Genomic DNA, 17469 nt, shown 5'->3' with positions numbered 1-17469 from the left:
CCGAATGTTCTGGTTGTTCCATCCGGGCTTTAACTGACACGTCATTCGATGCAGGAAGGAGTTAATCAGCTGATGAAAGAAGACAGTTTTCTTAAGAGGATGTGGTAACTGGTTCATTCACACAGTTGCATTTTTCCCTTTTCCACTCACACTGAAACAAGAGCAAATATGTGAAGAGCTGATAAAGTCTGGGTTGTGCTACGGCTTTAATGTCAGCAGGAAACCATTTTAGGCCTTTATATGTTCAGAGCTGCTTATGACATGAAGTAGCCTCTTATATACCCTGGGAATATAGAGCACGTCTAATAGGACATGAAGTATCATGGAATCAGCTGCATTTCTTGTCGTGTTCATTCTATTCTTCAGGTAATAAACCTTTTCTGGTACCAGGCATTAAAATGAACAGTGAAGTGAAGAAAACCAGGGCTGCACGTCAGGTTCCCGTGTATCGATCTCCACGCTGACGTTAGTTAAACCTGCACAAAACTCAGATTATAACTCTGAGTTTGCATATGAGGAAATTGAGGAAATATTTAACTGAATTCCACGTGGCTCTTTATGCATCAATAATTAACCACGTTGTGTAACGACAGAATCAGCCCTCATATTCAATCATTTCACGAGTTCATTCTAGTTGAGATTTATTTGGTCTTTGGTCCAGGGAGCGTTGCTACCAGCTCGTCTTCCACGGATCAGCCCTGGTCAGGAGGTGGACACTCATGTGTCCCAGACCACGTCCACATGTGGACTCAGACCAGATCTTCTACTTAAAGCTGCATAAATGCAGTAAAAAATAACCTGAACATAACACATTTCATGCTTCAACAGGTGAATGAGCTCATTTAAAGGCATCAAAACACATCCCTGTTCAAATGAGCAGACGTTTCTGAATCACTGAGCTCCTGACACAGTGAGTTGGACTCTTAACTGTCCATCTGTCAGACAGACGTCTTCTCGTCTTCTCGTCTGCTCGCGTCTTTGAGTTCATTCTTCCAGTCGCTGCTCAGCCTCAGTTCTCTTGTCGTTAACGTGGGCGCAGGCCCTGGATTAGTGCTGCTGATGTCTGCAAACATCATTTAATCTCTGGTTCCCTTCTACCGTCACACAGAACGGCCACACAGTCACTCTTTAAAAACTCTACGTTCACTTACAGCTGCAGGTTTGTCGTTCTGTCGAGGTTTAAGTAAAGCTCAGGTACATGTCTAAGATTTTTAAGGCTTTAAACCTAGAAAACAACATTCAAAAGTCTGGAAACATGTTGGAAAATACTGTTAAAGAAAGTGCTTTTTCTAAACTGTTCATTTGTCATTTCCAAAAGTGAACTAAACGGTGCCATTTTATTTAGCCTTTACATCATCAAATTCTTGTGCACATTATACAATCCATAAAAATATTGACATCTCCTCCACGTGGCTGCTGGGTACACAGGGACAAGTTCAGGTTCAAACTTTGTCTGCACTTGTTCCATTAGCTGAGTTTAGCTCTGACCATGTGATGCTTTCTACCTTCTTTCATTTTTAAACGACTCCCAGCATGAAAGCATGGAAGATGTGTACTTTTGCTTTTCATTTTGACTCCTTTAAGAGTTTTAATATATTTAACTGAATGAATAAACATTTTTTTTGAATAAAATCTACTTGGACATGTGTTTATAAAAGTTTAAAGTCTGATCGTTTAGCTAGAAACACCACACACCCTATTCTATGATCCACTTACTGCTGGTTTGTTGCATAACCCAAACAAGGTGCAGGGTTCAGATAATCACTTCATTAGGGCTGGAGGACGGCCGAGTGTTTGTGTTTGTTAGCATAGCATAGCATAGCATAGCATTAGCCGATGTGCATCTCCTCAGAGACGTAAGTGCAAGAGTTGTGAATGATCCGCTTGGTGGTAGCGTGTTTCTGCTTTAGTATTTCTGGCTGCTTCTTCATGTCTACACTTTTTGAATTGATTGTTTTGGAGTTGGTAACTGAGGAGGTTTGGAGATACAGACATTTCAGAAAAAGTTGAAACTCAAGCAGCAGGGAAGTAGAAACAAAATTAATCCGACTGGCAAAAAAACCCACAGCGCCCACTAGTGTTTGGGTGGTCGAACTGCATCAGTATCCTCTGGTATAGTTGGTCAGAGCTTCATCCTGCAACAAGATAATGAGCCAAAGCTTTAGTCCGAGCTAAACCAGAACTACCTCAGGATTTAAAAAACGAGATGGAAAGCTTGGAAACATGCAGTGGACCAGTCTCTAGACTTTAACCCCATGGAGCTGGTTTGTGATGAACTGGACAGAAGAGTGAAAGCAAAGCTCCCTACAAACAAGAGACACATATTTCTGGGAATAAATGTGTCAGGGTTGGGGGGGGGGCGGCCCTCAGGACAGATCCGAAATATGCAGGACATCCATGACCCCAAAAAGGTTGAGAACCACTGGTCTAAAGTGCTATAAAAGCAACTCCTTGAGCCTTGAGTTGCCCGGTGATAATTAGACACCACATCCTAACCCACAATGCATCTGGGCTCGATCATCTCTTGCTAGTGAGACACACGAGTGAAGCAGCTCGGTTGTAAACGGCGTCCGTGCTGCACATGAGCCTCGCTGAGCGTTCATCATGGGGGGGTGGAGGGGGGTGGAGGGTAATATTGATATGCTGTCATGCGTAAGCAGTCGCTGTGCTCTCCAGCAGATGACATTGGGAATCAGATAGAAGTGTCATGTCCCTGCTGCGCAGCTCCAGTGCACATTGATCCGTGAAAAGGCTCAATAGTCGATTTCTCTCTGCACGTGACGGCGAGGGACAGATGGAGAGAGACAACCCGTCCTGGCTCTAATTCATGCCGCATTGTAGTGTACATAGTGGAGATTAGTCGACCTCTGACCTCTGTGGATTTATTTACAGCTGGAACATTTGTAAATGTGCGTCTGCGTCTCCTCCTGTTACACAATTGATCCGTGATAATTGGCTGAAACCAAAGGATACGCTGATACCGTTACAAGTTATGGATAAATAATTACATATCAAATTCTACATCTGGAAAAAGGTGATGTTAATGAATGAAGTCTGTATGCTAAGCTAAGCTAACCACGTGCAGGGTTACCGCTACATCTCCCAGTGTGCATCATGAGGAGAAAATATTCCTTTGTATCTTGTGCTGCAAATAAAACATTTAACAGTTAAAGATACAGTGCTGCATATAGCATGCTAAGTCTGGATGCTAGTTATCTAGAGTTTGCAGTTAGCTTAGCTTAGCTTAGCACTGAGAAACAAGTAGAAACAACTGTCAAGGCTCTGTCCCAACTTTAACAAAACAAAACCTGCTTTTCTGAAGCACTAGCATTATGCTAAGCTAAATTAGCATCCTGCTGTTATCTGGGCTGCTTTTTGTTGCTAAATCTTGCCAGTCGTTTCCAATTCCGCTTTTGCATTAAAATAAACATTTTTTTTTTTAACATTGGTGACTTAAATTGTAAAATAGGGTGAAATAATCACTGTGTCCTTATTTTTTTTTATCCTTCTTAGGTCCTACTAATCCCAAATACCTAAAGATCTTTTGTAAAGAAATTAAAATGCATCCCTCAGCAGGTTAAAGGACTGGTTCTCATTAATCAGAATGCCTGAAAATACAAAGGATAAAAGGATAAAAGCCAAGGTTACTCGTCTAGCTGGGAAAGAAAAGAGGTGGGTGTTTTTTTTTATAGTGTTTTAAAGTGCTCAGTGGACCTGGGGAGGTACGATGCCCCCACCAGTAGAGAGCCTGGACCGAGGCCACGCCACGAGCAGCCGGTTTGATGACCTAAATGCCCTGGTTCTCGGCCTGAAAGTGTCTGAATATTTCCCGTCAGGGTGGACACACGCTGGCGGATGTCAGTCCTTCAGGTTGTCCACATTGTCCAGAGTGACAGCGAAGCTCGACATCGTTCACGGGGGAAGAGGACGGCAGCGATGAAGGGCGCTGAGGCGTTAAGTAAGAGCGACATTAAAATGTTCTTACTCAGCAGCCGCTGCCTCATCGCGTGTCTGATGATGCTCTGACATTCAGGTTGTTCTGAACAAAGGATAAAATGTGCAAACGATGAGTTAAATCCGTCCAGAACGAGCTGCAGGATCGGCATCAGTGTGTGTTTCAGCCGGCTGCCTGGACCAGAGGCAAGGAGCTGAGGTCACGCTTTGCTCTGAACAATGTTCCTGTCAGAAGATAATGAGCGCCCTCCTCCGCAGTGCTAAATGTCCTCGGGCGGGCATATTGTAGACCAGACTTAACACAACAGTGGTTCACTTTCCACCATCAGCAGTCGGCCTCAATTAACGCCCAATTTACAAATAGGACGCGAACGACGACCAGCTGATGCTCAGGAATTTAACGGCCAGAGGCAACGATGTAGCTGAAGGTGCGGCAGAGCTGGAATAAATCGAGGCTAATCAAATGAGCTCCTCTCAGACCTTTTAAGAGCAGAACATCTCCAGTCATGGTCATAATGCACAGAACTACTCGTACTGTTTTGACTCTGATTTTATTCTCGGGTAGTTGAGTTTGTGTGATTCACCACCACAACACATCAGAGTCCTGAAACCTGCTCTGAGCTTGAACATAGACTGTATATAAATATGGAGCACCACTTCCTCGCATTGGTCCAAACTGATGCTATTTCATTGGGGATACGAGCGGCGCCATCTTGTGACTTTCTAATCAGTACGGTTCGAGGGTGGAGCCAACTTGTTTCTGATTAATACTATGCTCTGCTCTACTGTTTTTTTATTTTATTTTACAGCTCTCATAGTCTCGCTTTACGGGGTGGTTGGCATGGCAACTGGTAGCTAAAATGAAACTTATCCAAAAATATTGACACTTGAACATTCATCAACATTATATTTATCACCTGAAATGAGAGAAACTCTCATTGATACGTTTTACCTAGTCCCGCCCACTAACATTGAGGGGGTGGAGCTTATGACCTGCACTGCAGCCAGACACCAGGGGGAGCTCTACTTGCTTCAGCTTCACTTTAGAGGAGCTGCTCCACTGTCCATCTTTATATACAGTCTACGGACATCATCGGTGGTTGGAGCTAAATGCTAACAATAAACATGCTATCATGCTCAAAGTGCTAATGTGCTAAGGTTTTCAAGCATGGTGCGTTCAGAAACAGTGAAAGGAAACTGAAGCTGAGCTCAGGATAAACTGAGGTCTGGAGTCTCTCTGTTGGGAAGTGATTCTCCTCCAGCAAAGATCTGCTGGGCCAATCAGACCGTTTGGAGGCGGGGCTTAATGTGATGATTGACAGAAGAGTTGAAACAGTTCCTTACTTTGTAAAAAAGCGGATTAGTGGTTTCTGTGAATGTTAATAGTAATTTATGTCAGCTCTAAAGTAGAAGTATGCTGTGTTTTATTGTCTCATCAATCCACCCCAAACTCCTCCCCCTCCTAGTTTCTTGATATAACTTTTCAGGAATTTCATTCAGCCGCCCTCACCACCACCACAGGGTGCTATACAATCCCACAGAATATTTCAATTAGGTTGTTAAAATAGTTGCTGTTTTTTCTTTATCGTATTAGCATGCTAACATTAATAACAAGGGCAACATGAATGCTTCTTCTGCCTAAAGCGTCCTGCATCACTAAAGCACAGCTAAAAATAATTAAACGCACTGAGGAGAAGGAGATTAAATCCTTATCAGTGTCCTGAGGTACTAGAGCAGATACGTAGGTTTCATCTGTAGCCACGGGGCCGTGTTTCTCAATTATCCATGCAACAAATATAGAGGCCGTGATCGGATCTCGCATAAGTTCCTTCAAAATACGTGGCCGGAGCAGAATTTTAAATCAGGAAACATCGTGGAGCCTGTCAGATGTTACGGTCGATGAGCTTAACTCAATAAATACATAGAGGTGTCAACAACTTAAAGATGGAACAGGTGAGATCAGACTGAAACTGTTTCAGGACCAGATGTAATTGAAGGAATCTGTGTTGATCCTGTTTTTCTTTCCACCAATAAATGATACTTTAACTTCCCTTGCATGTCTCTGTTTTTATATATAGACCCCTTCACCGTTCATAAACAGTGTGACGTTTTTTGAGGGACGGAGCTTAACTGGAGGCAAAAGAGCTTAAACACTACAGCCTGTAAACGGTGTTAGCATATTTCAAAGAACCGTTTTGGCAAAAACGGACACATATTTTAGAGAATAAACTAATACACTGTAGTGATACACTGGAGTGATTGTCTCACTCCAATCCTTTCATTTAATCGCGTTCAACCAAAGTCGTCTACGACTGGCAGTGATAAAACTTCAAGTTGCTTTTTCAGTTTTGGCACCAAAAAATACAGCAAGACGTCATTTTCAGCCTCCAGCTTCCCTCTGTTTTGTCTCCAGCTAACGCCGTGATGTCTGGGTGATGTAGACCATGAAGGCGTCGACACAGCGACACCTGAATGACAGTGAAGCTGCACAGACACATTTAGTTGTCATGCTTGATATCGTGTGTGACAGTTCCTGCAGCTGCTCAGCTTTACTTTACGTTTCCAGCTGAGTTCTGCATTTTTTTGGGGGAGATTTTGCTGGAGCTGCATGTTTTATCTGCATGGACACTTACTCTCTGTGTGTGTTTGTCTCTGTGTTTGCGTTTCAGCAGCGTCGGGTGAAACCATGGACGTGCACGGCGGCGCCCCGGGCGAGGAGCTCACCGACGAGGAGAAGGAGATCATCAACGGCGTGCTGGCCCGTGCCGCCATGATGGAGGCCATGGAGCAAGAGAGGATTGAGTGAGATGGAGAAACTGTTGCGTCGGTTGCACCCAATCACATGAGACGAGCGTGCACGGACGCTTCAGCCCGCTGATTGATTTTTATTTATCTCCTTATTGGTGGTTAAAACCTGCTGACATTTATTTGCATGTGCTCTCAGGCGTCTTTCCAGTCGCCTGGATAACATCAAGAAGACGGCGTGTGGTGACGGGGACTCGCTCTGTCTGCTGTGTGGGGCCTCATTCGGATCAGGGGGGGTCACGGCCGTCCTCTGTGTGCAGTGCAAAAAAGTAGGTGGATACTGCTGTTGTTGCTCCTGCCTGAATGGAGGGATTCTCTACTCCGACACTTCATTTTATTCTGTGTTTATTTCATCACAGTTCAGATGGAAACATTCTACTCTTTAACCATCAGAGTGACTCAATGTTTCTCTGAATTTGAAGAGTACAACGTTGGCATCACCCACGCAAGAAATACAACAGTGTAGATTGAACCTGAATGAGTCTGCTATGATAGATGAAGATATGATAAGATGCTCATAAAAACCCTCAACAAACTCATAAAACTGTCTTTGATATGTGTCAAGTTGCAAGGAATTTGTCTTGTCGAGGCTCTGAACACATCAGACGAACCACGGCTGCCTCCATCTTTGTCTGATACGACATCTGTTCTTCCAAAATTTGCAGCGTCAGTTAACGTTTTGGATGCGGAGCCTCGATTTACTTCCACCACACATTAACTTTTGACCTGGCTGCTTGGAAGCTGCATTTAATTGATTTAATTGGAGGCAGTCGCTCAGCTCACGGGTCGGTTAGGAGAGTTTCCTGCAGAGTCACTCAGCCTGTTAAAGTTACGTGGAAGGGTCAGCTGACTCTGAGATCTCATTTAAATCCATCATGTTTGTATCTGAGACATTTTCCTGGTTTTAATTGCGTCAAACTCCAGAAGACACGAGGCTTCACTCACTTGTCACAAATCTCACCCAAAGGAAATGGCTTGGTTGGTAACTCCAGGATTAGAGTACTTTTTCTTCTTCTTCTTCTTCTTCTTCTTCTTCTTCTTCTTCTTCTTCTTCTTCTTCTTCTTCTTCTGTTATATTTTATTTTCTATTGTCAGATCCTAAGAGGGTTCCCATGACGACAAGAAACCAATCATCCATGTCCTAACTTCTTGCATCACACTGTGTTTCTTGTTGAAGTGGTTGATGCTATGTGAACTGTGAACGTTTATGTTCAGTTGTGCGTTGTGTCTTTTTCTTTTCTGCAGCACATGTGCAGTGAATGTGGGATTTGGAGCAACAGCAGGACGTGTCCTACGTGGCTGTGTCGCATCTGCAACGAGCAGCAAGAGGTGAGGGAAGAGGCTTTTATTCGTGTAGCGTCAATAACGAACCAGAGTCTGGAACATACAGAGCAGAACTGAGGAAGGCAACGCAACAATAAACTCCTTAAGCTTAAGAGCATGTATCAGGGGACTCGTCCGCTTGGACATGGAGGGAGGCTGATAGCATCCTCTGCTGTAGTAGCACATGAATGCATCGGTAGCAAGAAAGAAGAAATTAGAGCATTGGAGCAACAGGGGGTCTGTGGATTTTTGGTTGATTAGACATTTTTTATATATATTTTTTTAATTTTCAGTCCCCCGGTGAAATCCGTTGCACGGCCCGCCGTACTGTTGCACAAAAATTGAACCTGTGTATTATTTGAATAGCTTAATATTAAATGCAAAATGATAATAATAATGCAAAATAATAAAAAACGTCAGATGTTCAGTGCATCCGAGGACGTAACTCATCTCCTACCTTTCAGACTTTTATCACAGAGCTGAATTTCACTGCAAATATGCAGCTTCTTCTTTAAGAAGAAGATATTGGACTCTCGTAAAGTTTAAATAATGAGTGTTCGTGTGTAAGACTGTTACACAATGCTGTTGTGATTATGACTATGTGGAGTATCTGTGGAGGTCTCTGCCTCCAGGAGCCCAGACTCTTTAACTTGATGCCCTCTCCTGTCAGTCATGCACAATATCTGCTCCGTAACACTGCACAGACAAAGTCTTCATGTCTAAACACTATGGAATAAAAAGACCAACAACATTAAATAATTCATTCAGAGTATCGGCTTAAAAACATGAGCAGTCACGCAAATTGAGACCAAGTGGCGTCTGGATGGATCAATGGGTGAGTGTTTATTGGTTATTGATCCAGTGAATAGATCCTCCCTCAGTGATCACTAATTAATCAGCCTTCAGCTCAAAATCGACATCCAAACGTGAAGTATCCGAATATTTAGAGCCTCGATGGACCACATAAAAACTAACGAGACCCTCATGAATGACGCTTTTCTAGGTCACACTCGTATCATTGCTAACATAATTTAAATCAGAGTAGTAAATAAAATACAATAATAAAAGCTTAGCTGAACCAAAAACAAACAAACAAAAACGCTATGGAAGCAGAAAAACGTCTGGAGGTCAGATTTTGTTTTTTCATCCAAATGCACTTTCCTGAGCTCGGACTGTTTGGTTAAATCAGCTGTAGCTAATCAGTTTAGCAAGTTAACGAGCGCTAACCAAATGCAGGAAATACAAATGCATAAGTAAAGGACAAGGTTGTCAAGTATATTGACTAAACCTGAATCCATTAATTTACCGTCAAACTTTTACGAGGATGTGAATAACACAAGATGGCGCCATTCCTGTGGAGTTTTCTCATAAACACGATAAACAGGATAAATGTGCTAAACATGGCCACCGGGTTTCACTTTGCTGGACGCAGTGAACCATCAGCACAGTTTCTTGTCAGCCAGTTAGACTGCAGCTCTGAAGGGTCCCCTCATGAATCATGTTCTGTTCATTGAACCGGGGTTACAATAAGTAACCTTTGTGTGTGTACTTTGTGTGTTCCTGTAGATACAGAAGCGTTCTGGAGCTTGGTTCTTTAAAGGGCGAGAGCAGCGGAGTCTGCCGGCCCCCCTGCCTCTGTCCAGACCCAAACAGTCGAGCTCAGAGAACAGATCGGCTCCGGGGGGCCACAGGGGCCCGAAGGAACCGACTACACATCACGGAGGAAACGGTACCTGATGGATATATTTATAATAATAATTCCATTTGGTTGTTGGACACACAACTGCTCTTTGTTCAGCTGACTGAGCTTTTCACCTGACCAAAACCTGTCTCTGTGATTGTTTTGCGGTATTTTTGTGACTTTGTGTCTCCTTCTGGTCAGTTTGTGTCTCTTTGTGGCTGTTTTGTGTCTCTTTGTGGTTGTTTTGTGTCTCTTCACAGTAGCTTTGTCTCTTTCTGATTGTTTTGTGTGTCTTTGTAGTAGTTTTGTGTGTGTTTGTGGTTGTTTTGATTCTTACTTTGGTATTTTTTGTCTCTTTGTGGTTGTTTTGTGTCTATTAGTGGCTGTTTTGTGTGTCTTTGTGGTTGTTTTGTGTCTCTTAGTGGCTGTTTTGTGTCTCTTTGTGGTTGTTTTGTGTCTCTCCGTAATAGTTTTGTGTCTCTTTGTGGTTGTTTTGTGTCTCTTCACAGTAGTTTTGTCTCTTTCTGATTGTTTTGTGTGGTTGTTTTGTGTCTCTTCACAGTAGTTTTGTCTCTTTCTGATTGTTTTGTGTGTCTTTGTAGTAGTTTTGTGTGTGTGTTTGTGGTTGTTTTGATTCTTACTTTGGTATTTTTTGTCTCTTTGTGGTTGTTTTGTGTCTCTTTCTGACTGTTTTGTGTCTTAGTTTGGTAATTTCTGTCTCTTTGGGGTCATTTTATGTCTCTTTGTGATTGTTTTGATTCTTACTTTGGTATTTTTTGTGTCTGTGGTTATTTTGTGTCTCTTCATAATAGTTTTGTGTCTCTTTGTGGTTGTTTTGTGTCTCTTCACAGTAGTTTTGTCTCTTTGTGGCTGTTTTGTGTCTCTTTGCAGTCATCCGAATGACTTCCTATCAGAAATGTTCCTGGCTGCTGTTCCGTTCGTTCAGTGATCCATCCAGTGAAGAGGAAGCTGCTCTGCTCTGACAGTTCTAATCTTATTTTGTCTCGTCAGAGCTCGGTGACGAACCACGGCAGCGTCCCGGTGGATCAGAACAGTGGGAGCAGACGGCGACAACAGCAGCTGACATCTGTAATGAGAATCATCCACATCCAGCAGCTGTAACGAAGACCGAGAGACATGTGTTGGCCTCCAAAACGCCGCGGACAAACGCACAGCAGGCGTCCTCCACCTCAGGTAAAGACACGCTGCTCCTTCTAAGAATAATCCAAACGCTGCAGGGGCTCCTTTCAGAACACTGGACGTCAACGTCAATGTATAAAAAGATGCGTCGCACTCTATTAAACACTATTGTGTTTCCATGATGTCCCCAGCTCCTGCTGCAGATGTGCACAGCAAACAGAGAGAAGAGACAGTGTCCCCTGCACCTGTGGAGGACAGAAGACAACCAGTAGTCTCCAGCTCTATTGCATCTCGTGTTCCTGCAGCTAGAGTCACTGTAAACCCACCTGCCAATAACCCGCCTCCCCCCAGACCTCCTCCAGATCGTACAGAGGAGGAGGACATCGACTACGACTCAGATGATGCCAGTAAGACTCGTTATTCTCCTGCAATTAAAACTTTAAATATAATAAATGATGAGAACGTCTGAAGACGTCGGCTGAGCTTCTGTGTTTTTACTCCTGCAGCTACTCTGGGCTCTCTGGAGTTCAGTCTACTTTACGAACAGGAGAACCACGCCCTGCATTGCTGCATCGTTAAAGCCAAGGTACATGGACAGGGAGACTGAACGGGGACAAGAAACCCCAACAAAACAAAAGAGAACAAGACAGAAAGAGACATGACAAGGTGGAATGAAGCAAGATGAGACAGGACGGACAAACTAAATAAGAGGAGACATGACAATAAACAGCGAGACGAGATGAGTAAATACACAGAACAAATGAGACTAAGGACGTAGGAATAGGCTGAGACAAGGCAGAGACAACAGGGAAACGGTATGACGACGAGACAAAAGGATTACAAGACATGAAAAAAACAGAAAAATTAAGACAAGATAGGAGATTATAAACTCAAAAGGGTCAATTTCCTACTAAATATGTCCTTTTTTGTCTCAGGGTTTGAAGCCAATGGACTCGAATGGACTGGCCGACCCGTATGTGAAGCTACACCTGTTACCTGGAGCCAGTAAGGTATGACATCATGAATTAAATTAGTCTCTAAACAGACATAGAGCAAGTTTATTGAATTAATTATTGTGTAAAAACTAAATAAATTCATTTTCAAGATCACTTTTATTTATTTCAGTCTAGCTGCTGTATGTGCTAACCTGCTAGCCGCTAATGGCGCCATTTGTAAAGATGGTGTTGGGATGTGTTTGTCACATGATAAACTCACCTGAATGTCTTTTGTCTTCAGTCCAACAAGCTTCGCACCAAGACACTTAAAAACACCCTGAATCCCGTCTGGAACGAGACTCTCATCTACCACGGCATCACCGATGACGAGATGTCACGCAAAACTCTCCGGTAAGAATGTCGAGCTTCGCCGCCTCTGTAGTTCAGAATGAAAATAGAAATCATCAACATCTTGTCTTCAGGCTGTCAGTGAGTGATGAGGACAAGTTTGGACACAACGAATTCATCGGAGAGACACGAGTGGCCCTGAAGAAACTGACATTTGACCAGAAAAAGAAGTTCAACGTTTGTTTGGAGAGAGTGATCCCGGTAAGGGCCACACAGACGCCTCGCAGAGCCAGAGAAAGATCTTTTCCAATGTAGTTTGAAACCAACAGTTTGAATCAAGTTAAACAGCAAAGCTATCGCTCCTCTGAAACATGTGTGACATGTAGTTGGATAGCAAACCCTAAGTACTGGCATCTTTAAATGATAGCTTGTAATTTGAAGCTAAAGCAAGCAGACGGTTAGCTTAGCACAAAGATTTAGTTGGACACTCCAGGACTATATGACTGATGAAATTTATTACTTTGATGACAGAGCCAGACTAAATGTTTGCACTTACTTCCAGTCGTTATGCTAAGCTAAGCTAAGCTAACTGATAGTGGCTACATTTTCCGTTTTAATTCTTGACTAATGCTTCCATGTTAAAACAAACACAGAAATCATGAAGTGTTAATGAAAACTGAATTTGACACCATTCTAAAAGTAAAGAAACAGTTAGCTTAGCTTAGCTTAGCATAGCTTAGCCTAAAGACTCCAGACTGGGTGCAGTGTCTGTCTAGACTCTCAAGTTATTATACAGACTACAGAAACAAAATGTAAAGCGTATCACTGCTATGGCTAGCTGCTTCCACTCACTCCCAATGTTTATGCTAAGCTAGGCTAACTGATAAGCTCATTTATTGAAACAAGAAATCAAATGTTTCCATGTTGAATGATATCTTTATATAAAGTCTGCCATGCGGACTTTGTTTTTTTACTTCTGTGTGATAAAGGATGATGTGATGATGATGATAATGATGTTTACTCTCCTCAGGTGAAGAAAGCTGTCGGAGGATCAGCCCGTGGGATGGCTCTGTATGAGGATGATGTAAGACTCTCTCATTAGATTATACAAGACATCTTTTAGTACATTTACATATTTTCTGAAAATCCACATTTACCATTATTATTATTATTATTATTATTATTATTATTATTATGTTTCAGGGACAAAACATTTAGCTTTAGTTCGTTCTACAGAAATCTACTCCACTGTGCTGATGCTATTATAATATCATTATTTATTTATCATGTATCAGGTATTTGAATGAATTTAGTTTCGTAAGCAAAAAGCTCCACCTACCACCTGCTCATGTTTCAAGTCCATATCACTGACTATCATTATCATATCTACCGACGACCTCGTAAGGAACATCAACCACATGTAATTGATCTGCATCAAATGTCTTCATCTCCGTTTCATTCACCCTCCAACCCCTGGTCTCATGTTAGTTTACATAAAAATTATCCCAGTACTTTCTTACACAGTTAAACTGGTTCTCAGCACCAGTTGAAGTTGAAGTATGAACAGTTATTTGACACCTCAGAAATCAGAACACACATGAATACAATACACAAGCAACAAATTAAAACAGTTAAGAGACAGAAAATGGTCACAGATACAAACCAAGCTACCAACTAATACTGGTTGCATTAATACATATATACTGTAACTAGGTGAAATGAATGTTTATGCAGCGTTTCTTCATACTGTGGAACTAAAAGACACTTACGCAGAATGAAAACTTGTGGTCCTAGTGGTGAACCCTGTGGAACTCCTCAACAGCATTATTGTTAGCATGAATATCATTTTTTTTTTTGTTTGTTTGTTTGTTTTTTGTGGGAATTTAGTCTGGGTTTACTCTGTTGGGAACTGATGATGCTCCACCAAAGATCTGCTGGGCTTTATATCACCTGAGCACTGTGGAGTTAAATTTGATTGGTTGTAGGACTATCCAGTTGTGTAAACAGGTATTTGAAGCATGCCCGGTATGAAAACCAGATGTATTATCATGAGACTTTAGTTTAGCTACAATAAGCTAGCATCTAGCAAAAAATAAATAAATAAATAAAAAAAGTAAATAAGCTAGAAATGATGGACTTTGGACTGAAACACATTAGAATCATGATAAAGTATAGAGAGACTAATCTGCAACGTAAATGGAGTTAAACCTGTTGCATAACGTCATATATGTGGATGATGCAAACATACATGATCCTCCATTAGTAGATACGATGATAGTGGCTGTGTAATCCCTCCAGACATGTGCACAGGGATCAGTGAAGACCTATTGACATGTGTGAATGTATGAATGTATGAATGTATGAATGTATGTGCAGGTGAATGAAGCTGAGGACTCAGAGGAGAGAGGTCGTATCCTGGTGTCGCTGACGTACAACAGTCAGCAGAGTCGTCTGATCGTGGGCGTGGTCCGATGTGCTCACCTGGCGGCCATGGACTCCAACGGATACTCTGACCCGTTTGTTAAAGTGTAAGTAGCTGCTAAGCTAGGTCCCGACTTAATATTTAAATTTTTAGTTTCATGTTTCATTTTATTTATTTGGATCTCCATTAGCATTGGCTAAGGCTATCGCTATTCAACACAGTTACCTTTACACTGCAGTACACAATTACTCAAAACACGCTACAACAACAACATGACACAAACAACAACTAAAAGACACCTCACAACAATCTACAAAACAAAACAAAAAGGAAAGTCATACATATAGTACATGACCTAGTTACAGGAGCAGTGACACCAGAATCTAATTCTTAGCATAATTCATGAATGGTCAGATGGTCAGTGACATATCTACTAACATGAGAAGTGATTTCAGTTTATTTAAGTATCTCATAAAACCATTTAGACTCACGTTGGTTAATTTTACGCAGGAGCCTCAACTAATTGCAGGTGAATTTTCCGGGTTTTATTTTCTATATCTTTGAATTGTCGTTAATGGTGGATGTACTTCCTGCTGAGTGTTGATTTATGTGTATGTAGTTTCCTGTTTTGTGTCCAAACAATCTGCCTCTGTGGGCTTAATAAAGCCGTCGGTTTTGTGTTGGATTGCTCTGACATTGGTATCGATCTGCCCGTCCCTGAACTCTCAGCAACAAATCACATGAGTGTGATTCTCTAAATGCTGATTCCTCCGGTTCCTTCTTCTTCTTCTCTCTCTAGATGTCTGAAGCCAGATATGGGAAAGAAAGCAAAAAACAAAACACAGATTAAAAAGAAAACCCTCAACCCGGAGTTTAACGAGGTCAGTCCTCCTTCCTAAAACAGACGTTTCCTGCTCAGACAGATCTCAGACAGGTTTCATGTTTTTACTTTATTTTTTCCAGGAGTTCAGTTATGAAGTGAAACACGCTGAACTGGCTAAAAAAAACCTTGACATCTCAGTCTGGGACTACGACATGGGGAAATCCAACGATTTCATTGGTAAGTGACAGTTACTGGTTTCTAGCCATGCTAACGTGCTAACATGCTAACAGGCTAATGGGCTGTAGGTTCATCCTCAGTGTTGGTCCAGACTGAAAGATCTCAACAACTATTGAACAGGTTGATGATTAGTCCTGATGACGTTACTTCAGCGTCTTCTAATAGTTTCCCAGATGATGTGAACCTGTAAACCGTGTTCTGGTGCCACCGCGACGCTTTTATTTCTGGTTTTCAGTCAAATGTTTTAAGTCGTGGGCAGATGGTTGTGAAAGTTGGTCCCGATGTTTCTTTTCTTCTCAAAATGAGCTGCATAGAGCTCGTTATTTATAAATTAGGGACATGCTATATTACTGAACATTATAAATAACGTAAATATGCCAGATTGTAGCTGATTTGTTGTCATTAAAGCAAGTTGATGTTCATAAAAACATGAGAAAAAAATACTGTGAAGAAAATGTAGAAAATCCCCTGAGAGGAACAGACCATGGACTTAATAAGTACACGTACACAAATTATTTTAGTGAGACAAACAAATACAAGGAGAACAAAAGTGACTCCATTCATTAGTGACCAGGATGTGACAGGAGAGACACCCAGAAATATCCGGATTGTACAGAACCTATTATTGCACATAGACTTACTCCACATCATTAGAATATTTATGTAACATGATAATAATGTATATTTATAAACAGAACACATATAGTAGGTAGGGGGTCTCTACTTAATCTCTCATCAGTTTGGGCTCCTTGGTCTAAAAAACGTTGAGGATCCCTGACCTATAGGCCGGTTCCATGGTTACAGGACTGGGCTGATCTGAGCCTTCAGATGGGACCTAAAGGCGTCTAGACGGGGTCATTCCTTTCTGGATGGAGGCTGATTATTCCATACGTTGCATTTCTTCCCTCAGGCGGGTGTCAGCTGGGCATCCAGGCCAAAGGAGAGTGTCTGAAGCACTGGTACGAATGCCTCAAGAACAAAGACAAGAAGATTGAGCGCTGGCACGTTCTTCTAAACGACAGCAGCGTCCAGTTCGAGGATTAAAACGCCTCCTCCCTCCTCCGCTCCTCCTTCTCCTCTCCCTGTAGGTTACTGTAGGTCATTGTCTTATGTCCCCAGGCTGTGATGTGAATGCTACATTTCAGGTGACCAACATGGATGTTAACCTCTGGGTCGTCATTTATTTATTTATGTTTCTTCGAAGAAGAAGTACTGACTATTATCACATCATAAACTCTATCATGTTATGAATAAACCCGACCGACTTACGGTCAGGATTGAACAGAGCGATTATCTTGTTTTATGGAGACGATAAGATCCTTGTCTTCCATGTGTTGTAACGAAGTGTCCGAGCATCTGAGCCCGCGGAGGATTCGCAGGTTTCTGTCTGACCTCTTTCCCTCGTGTTGATCTTTACTCCTGTCACATCAGATCCGTTGATCTCAGCTTGATCGAGCGTCGCCAGAAACATCCGTCTCTCGTGTTATCGTGCATCATCGTGTTGAACGGAAAACGGGACGATGTGAACAAACTGTTTTGTTGTTGTGCATGTCTCAGCTTTCTGTCTTTGTGCAGATCTAAAAAAAAAGAAAAGAAAAGAAAAGAAAAAGCTTCTGCATGATGTTTTCTGATGATGTTTTCTTCTAATTTGAGCCCAGAGTTCGTCCCATTGATGCGTTTTAAGGTCAAGTTAAATGTTTACAGCGACATACTCGACATTTTTCTCTCTGCACTGACACCGATGCACGTCTGAGCTCATGCTGTACCACACACGTGGCTGATAAATAAAGACATGGCAGCA

The 17469-nt window shown here is 42.1% G+C and overlaps 1 protein-coding gene across 2 annotated transcripts in view; it reads left to right on the top strand.

Annotated features, from left to right (window-relative positions):
• Positions 1 to 17469, top strand: part of rph3aa (rabphilin 3A homolog (mouse), a) — a 28505-nt gene extending 11036 nt beyond the window's left edge. Inside the window, exons 2-16 of one of the 2 annotated variants that reach the window (XM_047569938.1) lie at positions 6624 to 6756; positions 6899 to 7028; positions 8005 to 8088; positions 9649 to 9811; positions 10775 to 10957; positions 11095 to 11310; positions 11410 to 11489; positions 11839 to 11913; positions 12140 to 12249; positions 12321 to 12447; positions 13217 to 13270; positions 14563 to 14714; positions 15408 to 15489; positions 15572 to 15668; positions 16579 to 17469. In XM_047569938.1, coding sequence (XP_047425894.1) covers positions 6641 to 6756; positions 6899 to 7028; positions 8005 to 8088; positions 9649 to 9811; positions 10775 to 10957; positions 11095 to 11310; positions 11410 to 11489; positions 11839 to 11913; positions 12140 to 12249; positions 12321 to 12447; positions 13217 to 13270; positions 14563 to 14714; positions 15408 to 15489; positions 15572 to 15668; positions 16579 to 16712 — 1803 coding nt within the window. In that variant the 5' untranslated portion in view covers positions 6624 to 6640 and the 3' untranslated portion in view covers positions 16713 to 17469. The remainder of the gene's footprint in view (positions 1 to 6623; positions 6757 to 6898; positions 7029 to 8004; positions 8089 to 9648; positions 9812 to 10774; positions 10958 to 11094; positions 11311 to 11409; positions 11490 to 11838; positions 11914 to 12139; positions 12250 to 12320; positions 12448 to 13216; positions 13271 to 14562; positions 14715 to 15407; positions 15490 to 15571; positions 15669 to 16578) is intronic. The other variant, XM_047569939.1, reaches the window with a different exon arrangement.

The sequence above is a fragment of the Mugil cephalus genome, chromosome 19 (assembly GCF_022458985.1).
Source record: "Mugil cephalus isolate CIBA_MC_2020 chromosome 19, CIBA_Mcephalus_1.1, whole genome shotgun sequence".
NCBI classification, from domain to species: Eukaryota; Metazoa; Chordata; class Actinopteri; order Mugiliformes; family Mugilidae; genus Mugil; species Mugil cephalus.
The sequence above is the reverse complement of the archived record's forward strand: the minus strand, read 5'-3'. Positions and strand labels throughout refer to the sequence as shown.